This window comes from Chiloscyllium plagiosum, chromosome 25 (genome assembly GCF_004010195.1).
Source record: "Chiloscyllium plagiosum isolate BGI_BamShark_2017 chromosome 25, ASM401019v2, whole genome shotgun sequence".
NCBI lineage: Eukaryota > Metazoa > Chordata > Chondrichthyes > Orectolobiformes > Hemiscylliidae > Chiloscyllium > Chiloscyllium plagiosum.
Genome location: NC_057734.1, coordinates 18,153,535 through 18,172,565, shown reverse-complemented (window position 1 = coordinate 18,172,565; position 19,031 = coordinate 18,153,535). Strand labels below are relative to the sequence as shown.

The 19,031-nt window shown below is 40.9% G+C and overlaps 1 protein-coding gene across 5 annotated transcripts in view; it reads right to left on the bottom strand.

Annotated features, from left to right (window-relative positions):
• Positions 1-19,031, bottom strand: part of ttc28 (tetratricopeptide repeat domain 28) — a 745,244-nt gene that overhangs the window by 38,437 nt on the left and 687,776 nt on the right. For 3 of the 5 annotated variants that reach the window (XM_043715612.1, XM_043715613.1, XM_043715617.1), the window contains 2 exons: positions 11,345-11,421; positions 2,810-2,833 (listed from right to left, as the gene is read on the bottom strand). In XM_043715612.1, the coding sequence (XP_043571547.1) occupies positions 2,810-2,833; positions 11,345-11,421 (101 nt within the window). The remainder of the gene's footprint in view (positions 1-2,809; positions 2,834-11,344; positions 11,422-19,031) is intronic. The other 2 variants (XM_043715614.1, XM_043715615.1) reach the window with 1 other exon arrangement.

Sequence of the window (19,031 nt, the reverse complement as noted above, 5' to 3'; positions counted from 1 at the left end):
GCTGTGATATTGTGTACCTGGACGGTGCTATGATATTGTGTACCTGGACAATGCTGTGATATTGTGTACCTGGACAGTGCTGTGATATTGTGTACCTGGACGGTGCTATGATATTGTGTACCTGGACAATGCTGTGATATTGTGTACCTGGACAGTGCTGTGATATTGTGTACCTGGACGGTGCTATGATATTGTGTACCTGGACAATGCTGTGATATTGTGTACCTGGACAGTGCTGTGATATTGTGTACCTGGACGGTGCTATGATATTGTGTACCTGGACAATGCTGTGATATTGTGTACCTGGACAGTGCTGTGATATTGTGTACCTGGACGGTGCTATGATATTGTGTACCTGGACAATGCTGTGATATTGTGTACCTGGACAGTGCTGTGATATTGTGTACCTGGACAGTGCTGTGATATTGTGTACCTGGACAATGCTGTGATATTGTGTACCTGGACGGTGCTATGATATTGTGTACCTGGACAATGCTGTGATATTATGTACCTGGACAGAGCTGTGACAATGTGTACCTGGACAGTCCTGTGATATTGAGTACCTGGAGAATGCTGTGATATTGCTGTGATGTTGGTCTATTGCCTGCTTGATGAGGACAGTGCAGCCTCTATGTACTTTTAGCCAGGTCTCAAGCGGAATGCTGGGAATGAAGGAAAAATATTCAGGTCCAAAAAGAGAGTGACAAACTGGATCTGAATTTGGTTTGGGGAATGAAGTTCAGGAAAATGTTTGACAGATGCTTTTGCAACTTGAAGACTCTGGGTGCAATTCTGCAAGACTCAGTTACTCAGTCCCTTGCTTTTTGCGGCATATATTAATGATTCAGGTTCAAATGAAGGAGCTATGTTAAAGAAAGGATAAATAAGACAAATTCTTTTCCCTGGGGTTGGGGAGTCCAGAACTAGAGGACCTAGGTTTAGGGTTAGGGGAAAGATATAAAAGAGACCTAAGGGGCAATTTTTTCACGCAGGGGGTGGTACGTGTATGGAATGAGCTGTCAGAGGATGTGGTGGAGGCTGGTACAGTTGCAACGTTTAAGAGGCATTTGGCTGGTATATGAATAGGAAGGGTTTGGAGGGATATGGGCCGGGAGCTGGCAGGTGGGACTAGATTGGGTTGGGATATCTGGTCGGCATGGACGGGTTCGACTGAAGGGTCTGTTTCCACGCTGCACATCTCTATGACTCTATAAGTTGCAATGTGCTCCATAATCGGGACTATCAATCAGGAGAAAAGCTTAAGACCAGAGGAAGTTATCCCTGTTCTCATGATCTGTGCTGAGAAATGGGGCATGGAATCCAGTGTGGAGAAGCAGGAGATAAAGCATTTTTGGCAATTGCAGCAAGGCAAGGGAATGCACAACAAACAGGAGCACATGGAGCAACATGCAGAAATCTAGGGACCTTGGATCATATATCCACAGATCTTGAAATGTGGCAGGATAGGTTGCTGAGTTGGTTAAGAAGGAATACTGCATTCGTTTCTACATTAGCTAAGGTAAGAGCCGGGAGAGTCTGCAAGAATTTGATGTGTCACCAGAGCACAGAAATGGGAAAAATATCATAACTCAGATAACCTCTCCACAAAAACTAGTATACTCATACAGTCCCATGTTCCATACAACGGTGGACACACAGCTCTTCAAATTCTAATGTAAGAGAAAAGGGTTAGTATTTATATGGGTGACAGGGATCCTGCCCACCAAGTCGAGAGCTCTGTGTCATCTCCTTTAAGGAAGGCCTGTCAGAATCAGCAGTCCACCAGAGGCAGTGCCAGTAGGAGGGGCTACAGCCGGCAGAGGCCCACAGTCAGTGAGGGACTCTAGGCCACAGTTCGCAAGGGTGGGATGGATGTCATGGGATGGGGGTTGAGGAGGCTGAAGGTGGTTGGCTGCAAAGGCAGAGGGGTGACACCAAGTCTCCTCCATATTCCTGATGCCCGTGCTTTTAATCAGATAAGGCTAAACAGGTAAGGGCTTGCTATTTGGGCTTTTACGTATGGCAACTGGCCAGCCGGCTATTGGGTGAATACCAGTTATGGTGGAATGTGACCTTTCAAAGCATTAACTGTCCAATTAAGTGCCTCAATTGGCATTTGGACATGAAAGCCATCTACAAGTAATCTCATTCGCACTTAAGCAGGGCAAAGTTGTGGACACAGTGGTGCCCCCATGGAATCCTCCTGCCCAATTTAATGCCTTCTCAATCTCCAAACTCATAGTGGAGGGCATTTATTTCAGGCCCAACTGTGGGGAACAAGAGTGGTAAGTTCTTAAATGCTTTTCTCTGCACACCTACCCTATGCTCAAAGTCTTTTACAATTACACTTGCAAGTTCCCCTCCAAGCCAGATATCATCCTGACTTGGAAATATATCACCATCCCTTCAGTGTCCTCCTGAAGCGAGCTCAAATCCCTGAGACCCTCTCCCTAGCCGTTATGGCTGTCCCTATGACTTGAGGACTGCACAGCTCACCCCCACCTCCTGCTGTGTAATTAGAGAATTGCAATAAATGCTGAACTTGTTAATAATGGTCATATCCCATCATTGACAAAAAAAAATTAAAAACTGTTGCAGGAGGGACAAGAAGGGAAAAAATAAATAGAAAACAAAGACTTGTTAATGGAGGCTCCTACAATTCATTTGAGTAGCTTAAAGAATTTGAATTTTCAGGGGAGTACAGTAAAAACAAAACTATCATGAAGAAATCACTACAGATCAAAGAACTAACATAGTTCACTGCAACATCCAATATTTTAACTAGATCAATCCAGTTTGATGCACTTACCATTCCAACCATATTTTTTACAGCCTTCAAAGAGGAGATTAGGAGAAAGAAAAACAAAAAGCTTTAGATTCATGCATAGGTGATACACAAGTGCAGTAAATTGAAATAGCAGTCACCAAACATTAAAGCTTAAATGAATATACACAGAAAGAGACACCAAGCAGGAGGAGTCTAGCATAACACTGTTACCTTGCATCACACATTTGTTTAATTAGGTTCATTGAGAGTAATGAAGCCAGCTGTATTAAAGAGATATCAAAGGGTAGCAGACGGTTGAGATTTTTTTGGAGGAAGTTTTCCATGGTTTTATTATTTTTTTGCAAGTAATTTTCTTTATTTTATCTCTAGCCATGAAACAGCTTGCAGACCTGCTCCAGTCCCACCATATGTTGCACTACAGTCAGCTGCTTGATGTGTGAAAGTGACATGGGGTGACTTGGTATCTGATTTCCTCCCACTCCCTGTGGGAATACTTCTAATCTCCAACTGATGAACCATGGAAAAGGCTTGCATTTGACCACACTGTAGCATTAGTATGCTGGAAAATCACCATGTGAACTTAAACTGAAACTAACTATGAGGGAAGAGACTGGAAAGCTACAAAAGACATTCTAAATCTGCCCTACAGTAAAATACACAAACTCTTAACCATTACTAGGTGTCTGTAGTGTAACTAGTAACAGTGACTAACGCACCAATTACATCTGATACCAGCTGTCAAAACCACCACAGATTATTAAATCACATCTGGCAATTACACTGTGATATCTTTTAGTTTATAAATGTTTATTCTATTCATCTAAAACTCATTGTGCACTATTTTACGAGTATATTGTTTTATAAAAGCTGTAATGTTAAACCAATATTACATAGCATAAATTCCAGATTACATTTTCACAACCATATAGTTGACAACACTTAGTTCATCTTGTGAATCTTAAACTGAATCTCTTCATTTGCTTTAATATTTATAATAATTACAACTTCTCTTTCTCTTCAGAACCCTTTCCTTTGGTGAAGTGGTGATGGGAATGCAGTTTGCTTCCACCTCCACATTACCAGAGTTCAAAGGCAATCCCCTGCGGGTAACTCACGAAGATGAGGAACTAATGTGGGATAGTTGCCTTAAACTGTCTTGTACTCCATTTCTACCTTGTCTCAGTGCCCTTGTAAAACCTCCATTCTGAGAGCATTCGAGTTTTCCTACTCCTAAAAATCTATGAAATGTTCACAGCAATTCAGAATTGAAAATAAAATTCCATAAATCACCATTATCCAATAACCGTAGTTTGCATGTGTGTGTATTTTGACACCATAAAAAGGGCTGGATTAAACAGGCTGTAATAGTCAACTATCATATTCAAGTACAGCCACTACAATAAAGAAAGAAGATATTCCAGAAACACAGCTGAGAGGATTGTGAATAATTCTTGCATGGAGGAAAGGTTCAAATTAAGAAAAAGAAGGCACTGCACTACAAGTCAGGAATTGTCAACCTACTTTAGGCAACATATAATTTACAACTATCCCAACTGTGATGTCGGAGCAAATTACTGCAGATGCTAGAAACTGCACTGAAAGCAAAAAGTGCTGGAAATCACAGCAGGTCAGGCAGCCTCCTTGGAGTGAGACCAAGCTAACGTTTCAAGTCTAGATGATCCTTCAGAGCTGCTGAAGCTCGTCAGCTCTGATGAAGGGTCATCCAGACTCCAAATGTTAGCTTGCTCTCTCTCCACTGATGCTGCCTGACCTGCTGTCATTTTCAGTACTTTTTGCTTCACCCCAACTGTGAAGTATACAGAATCATTGTCACAGGTATGGCATAAAAATCAGCACTGTCTGTCAAAGGTACCATGAATTACTTTTGTACATTTGTTGCATGTAAGGTTTTAGAATGACTTGTGGGTTTTAAATTGAGAATGTATTGAGTTACATTCTTACATATTGTTGAAGCAGCTCACGCATTTGATTTTTTTTTATTAAGCTAATTCCTCAGGATTCAACAGCAGATTGTGTTTTCGAGGTATTCCCACTTCTGCAAGATAAGGGAACCTTACAAATTTAATGTGTTCAGGATTTCCTCTGACTTTTAAAATCCACTGAGAAGATAAGTGTTCATCTGAGGAGCTGAACGTTTCCCACAAGTTCAGCTTTACTGGTGCTCTTTAAAGGGTGATCCACAGATATACACAAATTTGTTCAGATTATTTTCTCTTCATCTTTTGAGTTCCATCCCAATAGGTGAATTGGAAAGAGCAATTGGTGTGAACTATTGGGGTTGGACTTAATACTGCTCTCACCTGAAGTACAAAGATAGACTCTTCCCTTCAGTTCTCACTGAATAGTAATCAGAGGGAGGGTTATTATCTAATTTCAATTCTCTGGTATCTTACTACTATATAACTGACTTGCCACTGCCCAGGTTTCTACTACTAAGATAGACAGCTCAAGTTGGGGAACTTTTCAGCTCAGAAGACTTACTTCAGTTTAAAGCTGGACCCAATTTTCTCCCTGGGCAGGAGACAGCTGGATTCAGGTGGAGCTGATCCCAGTAGCAGACACAAAGCTTCCGTGGAGGTGGGAGAGAGCTGAGGTGGACTGGTTATAAGGCCCACGTTCATTCTTGGGTATTTTGTTTCACTTGTTTTGAAACCTGTTAGGCTTCCTGGCGCTCGTATCTCACAAGCTATCCACTCTCCCTTCCACCCATCATGGCCCCTCCACAGCCACTCACCAAGTATCCAGCATGATCTACAACTCACACACAAACTTGATGCTGAAAGAAACTCTCATTCGTGAAACTAATTCACAGCTTTTAAATCCTCCCAAGGGTTTGAATCACTTATAAAAAGAAATTATTTAACCTCTCCATCAAAAACAACTATTAATTTAATACCCTTTTTAATCTGCTAATCAACCTGGGAGTGCTGCTGAGATAATTATAGCTTCTGAAACTCAGCCAAGCATGAATGTGACTAATCCTTAGGAAATGTCAGGAAATAATTCTTTTGGAACTTAGTTAACAGATGGCATTACTTTTTCTACCTTTTCTAAGCTCTCACTTAGAAACTCAACTTTCTTCCCATGTATAATGAGCAGGTGATTTTAAAAAAATTTCAGATAATAAAACTTAACAGATCTTAGATGTCTTTCAAAAGCATTTATATCCACTGCACAGATTCCATGACTCCTGCACTGAGTTAAAGCCCTTGGAAGAGCTAAATGGGATTTGGTTGAATTCAATGCCAAATTCAAATTGCATTATTGAGTTTGGATTTCCCTCCTGTATGAATCATGTGGCACTCCTCCCCGACTGGCAAAACTGGGATCTTTTGCAAATGGATCGGTAATTTTGTCTCAACTTCCTTTTTCAAAAGGTCACTTAGCTGTTCCTGATTCCCCCAAAATTAGATTAGATTAGATTAGATTAGATTAGATTACTTTTCATAAATTTGCAGTGGATTTTTTTTAGCCTTAATTTCATTAAACACGCTATTGAATTTGGACTTTAGAGCTGCAATTGTTTAAGAGATTAAATCAGAATTTGAAAAATGTTTGCTGCTGACATTAGGTTTAATAAAAAGTCAAACTAATGTCAACAACTCACGCCTCAGGTTCTATCGTACACACAATGTTCACCGGGCTTTCTGTTTCAACAAGATCAGTGAATGTGACGAATTCAGACTGCAAGAGTACCTCTCACCTTTACAATCCTTTGATTACACAAGAACGAACAGCCTTACACATCTAGTTCTCTAGACGGGTAAAGGTACTAATTCAGCTTTTTAAAAATGTAACATTGCTGCATTTATGTGTAATACTAACACCCTCACCCAGAAAGATCAGGCAAAACCTACTCCTAAATGTGAACTAAATAGATGACTTTGGCCATTGTAATCGATTCCCACTGTTTCCATCCTTACAAAGTATCTTGCACTTAACTTGGTCATGAGCGACGGGCTTGTTCCTGGGCTGTACTGTTCAATGCTCTAACTTTTACAGAGAAGAATAACTCTTCAGAGGGAAGTGAAGAAATGGTCAAGATTAATAAAAAGAAAGAAAATTAGTATTTTCATTTCTAACATTAAAAACTAACTTTTATCATTGATTTGACACATTTTGACTCAAATTATTTCTGTTTGTTACGATTTTGCTTTGGCTACGAAATCACTTTTAAAGTTTAAGAAAATTAGGTGAATGTAAGTAAATTAAAAACATGATGTTTAATGTCATGGCAGAGAACAGACAACAGTTCAGTTTGAGTATCTATAGATCAAGAGCTGTGTATCTTTAAACAGGATCTGTTAATTACATAATGAATTTGAATGTTGACCTGCTCAGACTTTTAATCAGTAAGGGAATCAAGGGTTTTGGGGAAAAGGCAGGAAAGTGGACTTGAGCTTTATCAAATCAGCCATGATCTCAGTGAATGGCAAAGCAGACTCGATGGACTGAATGGCCTACTTCTGTTCCAATTTCTTAGTGTCTTATTGTGTGCTTGGGATCCAGCCACTCACGATACATATCAATAGTGTGGAGGTGGGAACCAAGTTTGTGGATGGTACAAAACTAAGCAGGAACGTGTGCTGTGTGGGGAAGATTTAAGAGGTTTCAGAAGGATTTGGAAAGGCTTAGTGAATGGGCAAGAACATGGAAGATGGGGTATAATGTGGAAAATATAATCTGCTAAGTATTTCTGAAATGGTAAGAGTTTGAAAAGTGTAGATGTATAAAAGAGATCTATGTGTCTTCATCAATCAGTTAATAAAAGCTAACATACAAATGCAGCATACTATTTGGAAGGCTCATGGAACGTAGACTTTATCGCAAAACAATCTGCGTACAGTGGTAGTAAAATCTTGCTTCAGTTGTATAAGAATTTGATGAGACTGCACCTGGAGTACTGTGTGCAGTTACTTTTATAATTATTATTATGATAGAGGAAGTGCAATATAATTTCATCAGACTTGCTCCTAGGATAGCAGGACTGTCCTATGAAGAGAGATTGGGCAAACTAGTCCTGGCCTTTATTCTCTAGCATTTTGAAAAATGAAAAGTGATCTTATTTAAACCCACAAAATAAAAAGTCAATGCAGTAAGGTGTTTCCTTTGGTTGTGGGCAGTCTAGACCTAGGGGGCACAATTTTAAAAAGGATGCCATTTCGGAGAAGATAAGACAAATTTTTATTTCTCAGAAGATTGTGAATCTATGGAATTTTCTAACCCAGAAGGTGCTGGAATCATAAGCCTTTGAGTATTTGTAGAGATTGATTTCTGATTATTAATGGCATAGAAAGTACGGGGATAGTGTGGGTAAAAGGTATTGATGTATTTGATCAGCCACAATTCTATTAAATGGCAGAATAGGATCTGATAAGAAATGTTTGCTCTAAGAATGAAAACAAATAAAATTACTAACCATTTAATGCGGCATTTGAGGAAGTGATATTATTGCGAGACTGTTCATACAATGACCCAAATAATGTTCTGGGAACCTGGGTTTGAAACTGTGGCAAATGGTGAAGTGTAGGTTCAATAAAAATTCAGAATGAACAGTCTGATGATGACCACATAACCATTGTTACCAGCTGGTTCACTAATATTGTTTAGGGAAGGAAACTGCCATCCTTATTGGTCTGGCCTACATGTGACTCCAGACCCACAGCAATGTGGTTGGTTGTTAACTGCCCTTTGGGCAACAAATAATAGTCTATCCAGTGATGCCCCCCCATCTCATGAATGTTTTAAAACAAACATCTGCCCAGATGAATGGTCTACTCTTGTTCCAGTGTTCCTGCATTCTTTCTTCTCTTGTAGATTGTATCCACTTCAGTCAAAAGAGAACAATGGTTAAAAATCACACAACACCAGGTTATAGTCCAACAAGCTTAATTGGAAGCACACTTGCTTTCGGAGTGCTGCTCCTTCACAAGGTGGTTGTTGAGTACACAACTGTAAGACACAAAATTTACAGCAAAAGTTGACAGTGTGATGTAACTGAAATTATGCATTGTTTGTTAAATCTCTCTCAGAGACTCAACAAACAAAGTATTTTAGTTACATCACTGTAAACCTTTGCTATAAATTCTGTGTCTTACAGTTGTGTACTTCACAATCACCTGATGAAGGAGCGTCGCTCCGAAAGCTAGTGCTTCCAATTAAACCTGTTGGACTATAACCTGGTGTTGTGTGATTTTCAACTTTGTACACTCCAGTCCAATACCGGCATCTCCAATCGAGGATAATGGTGTTTTTAACTGATATTATTTCCTGGATATTCCATATTATTTGGTTGTCCCATTGTTGTTTTAAGTAACATTATCATCGACAGCCACGGGTGAGGTGCCAGAAGACTGGAGGGTGGCAAATGCTCTGCCATTTTTAAAAGAAGGGATACAAGGAAAAGCCAGGGAACTACAGACTGGTGAGCCTGACATTAATAGTGGGTAACTTTCTGGAGGGGACTCTGACAGACAGAATGCACATGCAATTGGAAAGATTAGGGATAATCAGTTTGACTTTATGCAAGGGAAATAGGGTTTCACAAATTTGATTGAGTTTTTTGAAGGGGTGACCAAAAGGATAGAGAAGGCAGAACAGCAGTTGTCTACATGAACTTCAGCAAGGCCTTCAACATAGTATTGCACTGGTTTGTAAGGTTAGATCATATGGGATCCAAGGGAGCTGGCCAACTGGATAAAAAAATTGACTTGACAGTAGTAGATAGAGGGTGGTAGTAGATGGTTGTTTTTCAGACTGGAGGCCTATGACCAGCAGTGTGCTGCAAGGATTGGTGCTGGGTCTACTGTCATTTGTCATATACATAAATTATTTGGAACAGATATAGAAGGCATTTTTAGTATGTTTGCAGATGATTCCAAAATTGGTAGCATAGAATTCAGTGAAGAAGGTCATCTAAGAGCACAACAGGATCTTGATCAACTAAGCCAGTGGGCTGAGGAATGCAGATGGAGTGTAATTCTGATGAATGCGAGATGTTCCCCATTTTAGAAAGACAAACCAAGGCATAATGTATGGTAGGGCCCCTAGGAGTGTTGTCAAACAGAGAGACAAGATGAGACATAGGGGTTCAGGTACATAGTTCCTTGAAAATGTCAAACAGGCTGGCGAAGAAGGCATTTAACATGCTTGCCTTCACCAGTCAGAACAGTGAATGCAGGAATTGGAGCATCATGTTACACCTATGCAAGACATTGGTAAGACCATATTTGGAGTACTGCATACAACTCTTGTTGCCCTGCGAAAGGAAGGTGTTATTAAACTAGAAACAGTGCAAAAAAGGTTTGCAAGGATGTTACAAAGACTAGACGGTTTGACTTATAAGGAGAGAATGGAGCTATTTTCCCTAGAGTGTCAGAGGGAAACCTATAGAGGTTTATAAAATCATGAGAGGCATAGGTAAAGTCTAGCCAAGTTCTTTTCCCAACGGCTGGGGAGTCCAACTTAGACAGCATAGGTTTAAGTTGAGAGGGGACAGATTCAAAAAGTCATTTGGACAGGTACATGAATGCGGAAGTTTTAGAGGGAGAAAGGCCAATGGAGACAAATGGGACTTGCTCAGTTTATGAAGCCAGGCTGGCCTGGACAAGTTGGGCCAAAGGGCCTGTTTCCATGCTGTATGACTCTATGACTGTATTCTACAATTGCATTACAGTACAATGCTAGTAAGACATCAATTTGTGGTAGTTAATACTCAATTTTTCCTTTATCATGGCTGGATTGGTAAATTATTGAGACTGGGAGCTGTAATGAGGGTGGCATTGAATAGTCCAATATCGTGTCAGTCTACTCATCTGCTTTTGAATATTCTCATCACATTTATCATCTTCTGATTTTTATTTGTTCCATTATTCTACAACAAGTACGTAATAGTTTTTCAAAGGTCAATCTCTGGTAAAAAATGCTTATTTTGAGAATGTAAACAGATAAAATTAAGAGCCATTTAATCTTTGTCATGTCAGCTCCTTTCCAAAATGTGTTAATAATTGCTATCAAAGCATTACACCTAGCATTCATCAGGACACAACTGCAAGAATACCAAATCTTAAACAGAACAATAATTTATAATGCAGACATTCCTTGGTTCACCCTGCATGACAATGCACTGACCAGTCAACTCGACTTGCTTGGCTTGAATTTAAACAAAAGCTTGGCAGTTATGTGTTCCCTAGTTTATTCCCCATGGTAACACTTCTATCAATCAGAGTCAGCCAGTCAACACTGCTTCTGCTGCAGTATAAATTTTTGTTCTATTTGAGATTTGTTATTCTTGTAATTTTGTGTTGATAAGTGCACAACAAAATGCTCCACAGCAAGTCTCTTTTTTTCTGCTTTACTTATTAATTATAGTCGTGTTATCAGAAGGAAATTTTTAAAAATAATGTACACCAGAGATCCAAATTTTAAAAACTTCCAAGAGTCCTGGAGAGCTAAATTTACATAACAAAGATGGCAGCATCACAACCTACTTTCAGTGATAAAGAGCAAAATCTAGAGATCAAAGTTTGTTCTCACCCGATTAATAAGCTGTTCTCCTGTCTCTGAAGCTGTTATAAGTTTGCAGAGAGCTTGCAGTGCAGCATGGGGCAACCCTTAACACAAGAGAAAGAGTATTACATGCAAATAAATGGAAATTCTACATAAATACAATGAATGTGCAACATAGTAAGACAATGAACTATATAATTCCAAGGCCATATGCACAGTGACATATATAAACACCAAAATAAACTAGACATACACAACTTACATGATTACAATGCCAAAACCCTCCATATGCAAGTACTCCATGTATCGCACATGCCACAATATTTCATGTCACATCACGGCATTCATTTGTAGGATACAGAAGCACACACTCCAAAACAAAAATAATAGAGCCACAGGTCTTCAGACTCTTATTTGGCTTGTCTTCAAACAAAATCAGGGTTCAATCTTATGTCTTGGATTGTAACTAACCTTCAAACGAACTCTCCTGCGTTGAATTAATATTTATTCGATCTTATAAGTTTTAAAGGATACATACCCACACTTTAACAGCAGAATGATACATTATGTTTTATGTGGGAAAATATTCCTGTCCTTAAAAAATTGGTATAGTTGCCAATTTACCTCAAGCATCACCACAGTAGAATCGCTAATATATATCCAGCTGTCACTGTATTCATGGAATGTACACATGCACAAATACAATCGAAAACATTGTGACTAATGTAGGCATATTTACACACATTGGGAAGATACATAGCATTTCATACATAAAATGTTGACATGGCATTATGTATAATCATAACCACAATAATGAAACATGTTCATCTGCATCAAAATAGCATCATAATCATTTGGTAATAATATATGTTCAAAGTATGACATGCTGTTTTAAAATGACAGAGATGTTATATCATCTGAAGAAGTGGTGGATGTAGGCACAATTAGAACGTTTAATAGACCTTTGGATAAATAAATGAATAGGAAAGGTTTGGAGGGATATGGGCCAGGGACAGGCAGGTGGGACTAGTTTAGTTTGGGATTATGTTTGACATGGACTGGTTGGACCGAAGGGTCTGTTTCCATGCTGTATGAGTTTTTATGTAACGCAAATGTGTTCTTCTGCTACAGTGCAGCAATGCCCTTTGATCCACAAAGTCTATTGCTAACTAACCAGAACCTCAATGCATTGACCATTTAATTATTGTTTGGTCAGGGATCATCAAATTTTCAAGGGTGTTCATCAGTTTTAGACTTCAAATGGATCAACAATAGTATTTATAATCGATTTTGAATCTAAACAAAAGTTTAACATTTCTCTCTTCATTTCTGCTGTTTGCAATCTTTCATGGCATTCTGCATTAGAATTTGGAGTATAGATTCAGTTGATAAGAAATACAAAGCTTTGTGGCACAATGGACAATGTAATTCTATGATGTTATCTTTCACGTGAAATTTGAAAAGGAAGGATTGCTTGCGAAAAATAAATAAATTCACGAGATATTGCATGGACATTCTGAGAGCCAATCTGTGTGGTCAATGGAACTGGTGCAAGATGGCGGCAAAGTAAGACATTCCAGTCAGAGCTCCTCTACTCCACCCATAGTTTTCCCTTTGTCTTTTTTTTTACCCACCTTCCTGTTTTTTTTTCAACTAATGACTTTGACTTACCCGGAAGGGAATGGAGGAGCTGGCAAGAACTGGAGGTGAATCCTAGAGCCACACAAGGACACAATCCCAGAGCGAAGGGCAGCACAGGGAAGCAGTCCCAGATGGAGCCAAGTGAGGGGAAACAGTTCCTGGGGCACAGCCCAGTGAGGGGAAGCAGACCCTGGTGGAGCACAGCGAGGGGAAGCAGTCCCTGGTGGAGCCCAGTGAGGGGAAGCAGTTCCTGGGGCACAGCCCAGTGAGGGGAAGCAGACCCTGGGGCACAGCCCAGTGAGGGGAAGCAGACCCTGGTGGAGCTCAGTGAGGGGAAGCAGACCCTGGTGGAGCGCAGCTAGGGGAAGCAGACCCTGGTGGAGCCCAGTGAGGGGAAACATTTCCTGGGGTACAGCCCAGTAAAAGGGAAGCAGACCCTGGGGCAGAGCCCAGTGAGGGGAAGCAATCCCTGAGGCAGAGCCCAGTGAGGGGAAACAGTCCCTGAGGCAGAGCCCAGCGAGGGGAAACAGTCCCTGGGGCAGAGCCCAGTGAGGGGAAACAGTCCCTGGGGCAGAGCCCAGCGAGGGGAAACAGTCCCTGGTGGAGCCTAGTGAGGGGAAGCAGACCCTCGGGCACAGCCCAGTGAGGGGAAGCAGTCCCTGGTGGAGCCCAGCTAGGGGAAGCAGTCCCTCGTGGAGCCCAGTGAGGGGAAACAGTTCCTGGGGCACAGCCCCTGTGAGGGGAAGCAGACCCTGAGGCAGAACCCAGTGAGGGGAAGCAGTCCGTGAGGCAGAGCCCAGTGAGGGGAAACAGTCCCTGGGGCAGAGCCCAGTGAGGGAAGCAGTCCCTGGTGGAGCCCAGTGAGGGGAAGCAGTCCCTGGTGGAGCCCAGTGAGGGGAAGCAGTCCCTGGGGCAGAGCCCAGAGAGGGCAAGCAGTCCCTGGGGCAGAACTCAGCGAGGGGAAGCAGTCCCTGGTGGAGCCCAGTGAGGGGAAGCAGTCCCTGGGGCACAGCCCATTGAGGGGAAGCAGACCCTGGGGCACAGACCAGTGAGGGCAAGCAGTCCCTGGTGGAGCGCAGTGAGGGGAAGCAGTCCCTGGTGGAGCCCAGTGAGGGCAAGCAGTCCTTGGTGGAGCCCATGAGGGGAAGCAGTCCCTGGGGCAGAGCCCAGTGAGGGCAAGCAGTCCTTGGTGGAGCCCATGAGGGGAAGCAGTCCCTGGGGCAGAGCCCAGCGAGGGGAAGCAGTCCCTGGTGGAGCCTAGTGAGAGGAAGCAGTCCCTGGTGGAGCTCAGCGAGGGGAAACAGTCCCTGGTGGAGCTCAGCGAGGGGAAACAGTCCCTGGTGGAGCCCAGTGAGGGGAAGCAGTCCCTGGTGGAGCCCAGTGAGGGGAAGCATTCCCAGCGAAAACTTACCTTGGAGCAGCTGAGAGCCAGTGCGGAGTGGTCTAGAGGCTTGGAGCAGAGTTGTTGAACTGGGAAAGCGCGAGCAGTCAGACGATGTGTGGAAGTCCCTGTGCTGAGCTACTGCAATGTAATGTTTGTGTGTTATTTGTTTATATGACTGTAATAACTAGTTAAAAGAATGGTCATTACAGTTATGTCTTATTTCTGTAAAGTAATGCAATTCCTTTTCTTTTTCATTCCTCTTTTTTTTTATCTAAGAATTGTACCAAGGTACTTGTAGCCAAGACGGTATTTTTACAGGCTACTTTTTAAAACGTTTCACTGTACTCCCTGTATGTCTCTGCTTGAGTAGATGTGACAATTAAGGATATTCTATTCAAAACCCTAGCTCGTGGTCAAATAGAAACAAGCGATGCAGCTTTTCTTAGTCAAAAAGCTTTATTAACTTCCTCTGTCTTACAGCACTCATCCCTACAGCTGTCCTCTATGTATAGGTGCTCAAAAACAACTCTTAACTTTAACACGACATTAACAATATTTAACATTGTGATTATTCAGATATGAGCATATGTGGTGGTATGGAAATTTGATGTGTTAATGTTGGTGAGCATTATACAGTCAATATGTATGAAATGTTGGGTAGATAAATAGGTGACAGTAGAAACAGATCAGTATTTATATAAACAGCAAATAAATATGTGGCATTGTACAGGAATGCTATATTCTCTACATTTATGGTGATTAAATTATGGCAATACAGAAGCAGCAATCCGGTTAGCAATGATAATTGATAATGTGATGATGAATATATTTAAGAGAATTTGGAATACACATAATTATGAAAATACCATAAACCATGTGGACATGTTAAACATAGCAGTACATATAAGCCCACTTGCTTTTATCATCAATTTTTTTGGTTACATCATTTCTTCCGGGGACTTGGGACCAGTCTGAGATTTGGACAGATTTGAACAGATAAGATCTCAGCAGATTTAAACACTTGCCGGTAAGTGTTCTTGATCTTCAAATAAAACGTAGGGGAGACAATCTGTTTAATTTTAATTATTTGTGGTTGGTTCAATTAAGAGTAAGAGAAATTGTGATAGAGGTTCTGGGGTTTGAAGATGATTCCCAAATTTGCTAAGAAAGTTTTAGAAGGAAAGAAAGAGACCTTATTTTTAGAATTAGCAAAGAGGTTAGAATTGGGTTTAACCAAGGACAAAAGTAAAGCTGAAATTGTAAGGGAATTACTCAAACACTTAGGTGTGTCAGAGAAACAGACAAGTGCAGTAGAAGTAGAAAAACTTAAATTACAATGGAGGAAAATGGAGTTAGAAGATAAAGAAAGGGAGAGAGAAAGAGAAGAGGGGGGGACAGAGAGAGAGGAAAAAGAAAGAGAGAGAAGGTTCTTAGCTGAGCAAAGAAAAGACAAAGAACACCATTCAGACTTTCCCAGACCCTCTCTCTGAAAGGTACCTTTTCATCTGAAAGATCTGCGCAGCAGAAGTCTGAAGGAAAGACCCAGGAATCTACAGAGAAGAATTGACACAGCTGGCTGGTTTTAAAACTTGATTTATTTTGTAAATTTAATCGGCATTTTATCGGATCAGTATATTGTTATTGAGTAGGAGGTAGATAAGTTGTTAAGACAAAGGAGCCTTGCAGTATAGAGAGTTGCTTAATGTTCTCTTTTAAAGTTAAAGAATAAAGTGTTGATTTTTTCTTTAATTAGTAGAATTTGGGTAGTTCTGTCACTTTAACAGATTACAAAGCAAGGTGAGCTTTACTGTGTGTCTGGCTTAAATTAGCAGGGTTTACCCTGTGTCATAACCCCCTCCCCCCGCCGGGTTTGGATGCTATATTTCCATCCTCTTGTACCATTTGGCTATAGGGGTAATAAACTGATCTTCAGTTTGTTCAATAACTAAGTCTGATAGGACACAGCAGTAGGAGGCACACTTTAACATACAATCATCGGGCTAAGCAAGGCCTGAGCATTTTTCAGAATGATTGGAATGCAAAAAGATTTACAAATGGTTGATTTATTTAAAAGCTGTTGTGTGTGTGTGTGTGTGTGTGTGTGTGTGTGTGTGTGTGTGTGTGTGTGTGTGTGTGAGAGAGAGAGTGAGAGAGAGTGAGAGAGAGTGAGAGTGTGAAAGACAGTATTTGTGTGTGTGTGTCGTGGACAGAGAGAGAAGGAAAGAATACAGCCTGTGTGTAAACTATAAATTAAAAGCAATACAATTCTGCAGACATTCTCCAAAGGTACACATAATGCAGTGTTCTATGCTATTGACTGAAATTTCTATATATACATCATTATTACCTATCCTGTGACCTCTGAGGAAACCTCCATTGATGCAAATTCAAAGTTGCAGTACATTTTTTTTTAGTTTTAAATTGAAGTACTTTTTAAAAGCAAATGTAATGAGGGAAGAAACTGTCAGAAATGTCACAGTGCGAGACAGCTCAATGCATTTAAAATGCATAATACCACTGGGAGCGTAATGACACCAGCAACAATCACAAAGGATGGGATTTATTTTAATATATTATAATTAAAATTAAGTAATTCTATCAAAAAACACTTTGGGAAATGCAATATGCCAGATAAGCTGCAACCACAAGCTATTCTCCACACCCAGACTCTAGATCCCTTTACAGAACCTATTGTTTCCCAATCAAGAGCATTTGAAAACTCTGCCACCAGCCATCCACACCACCTCTACCCTCAACAGCCCCCACTCCCAACCACCCACATACCTTAACAAAGTAGCTATTTTGTTTGGTTCAGATACAGTAACACAAATATCAAGGCTCCTCCTATATTTAACAAGTTATCTGCTGGTTATCTGGGTGTGATAGGAGTTCCCTTACCATTACTGACTATAATTCTAGCACATGTTTTTCTCTGATTGATCACCTGACTAAGTCAGCACAGAATTTAATACAATCCAGAAAAGCTTTTAGTTCTTATCATTTCTACTGTATTTGTGGAGATTTCTACTTTATGCCAGGTGAAGGAAATAGAGCAGCCTATCCCAGGTAGCTACCCAAAAATAGCTGCTAGAAAATACTCATACATGGTCCTTGGGCAATTGGGCAATTGTGAAGCCCTTCCCCACTGTTGAATACTCTGCCAACATTTACCAACTGGCCCCAAACCCAAAAAGTTAAGTACTGGGTAAGGATCCTCCAGGGTACACTGTGGAATAACATCCTGCAATTAATTCAAGAAAGGTGAAGAGATGTGATCGAATTGGTGAAAAAGGAAGAAAAAAAACACTCTGGGAGAACTTTGTAATGCAGGCAGGAACTGAGATTCTTCCACATCTATGAGTAAGGACGTTACTGAATTTTATAATGGCAATGCCCCTCTCTTATTTTAATAGCTACTGACAGAGGAACAGTTTGTTCAGAACAAAATATGATTTGCACTTCACCAGGAATTTCTCAAAGAGTTGAAGATAGTTTAAGGTAGGTTCTCGTTCATGGAAAAATAAACCCATTTTCACAATAGGGCAGCACAGTGGCTCAGTGGTTAGCACTGCTGCCTCACAGCACCAGGGTGCCAGGTTCGATTCCATCCTTGGGCGACTGTCTGTGTGGAGTTTGCACTTCTCTCCCAGTGTCTACATGGGTTTCCTCCGGGTGCTCCAGTTTCCTCCCACTGTCCAAAGATGCGCAGATCAGGTGAATTGGCCATGCTAAGTTGTCCATAGTGTTAGGTGCATTAGTCAGAGGGGAATGGGTCTGAGTGGGTTACTCTTCGGAGGGTCGGTATGGACTGTTTCCACACTGTAGGGAATCTAATAGCACTCAGGACACATTTGTGCAATGCCACTCACTTGGGCAATATAAGCTTTGATGCCCTGCTGTCAGAGATGCCTTAAAGATGGACAGCTCTCTCTTCAAAACCCCCAGTGTGAAAACTGCATGGTTGGTAACTGTTACTTGTCAATGCAGTTACTTCCATTCCTCTTATCTGGCTGCAACTGAAAAATAAGGTATCGAGGACCAAAAGCAAGGGAAGAGTGAAGAAGTTGTTAAATTTTATGCACATTTTTTGACAGCCATCACAACATATTGGCAATCTTCACACCCACTGGGAGGTTACTCTTCATATTGGGGTTCAAATTCAGCCGAATCCGACAGAAGGTATCTCCCATTTCTGACATGAAAAGAATTTAGGGCAATTCCAACAGTTGTCAGCTGTGATACATGAGCAACACAAGACTATTTGCATTTTTCCAAAATTAGTAGCAATCTGCATCTCAAGCACAGTCGGTGCTGCAAAGAAAATAGACATAATGTGGTGGGAGGAAGTGCCTTTCTGGTGTTATGCAAAACACATTACTGCTGCAAAGGGGATTTCATTAGCATTTTAACTGTGCAACACACAACCTGACAATGTCTAATGTAGAAGACTACTGGAAGCTATTTCCTGCATCTAATCTGCCCCTGGAGTATTTGAACAAAACATTGTCCCTTTAAGGGTGCATTACTTCATGTCTTGAATGCTGTGCAACATAAGCTATTTAGACATTTTGTAAATATATTATAGCATGTACGTCAAGTCATTTTTGTCTTGTAAAATTATCGATCTTCATCTTGCAAGACATGTAGTGAAATTGAAAAGAATCCACAAAGCTAGAAATCGGAAATAGA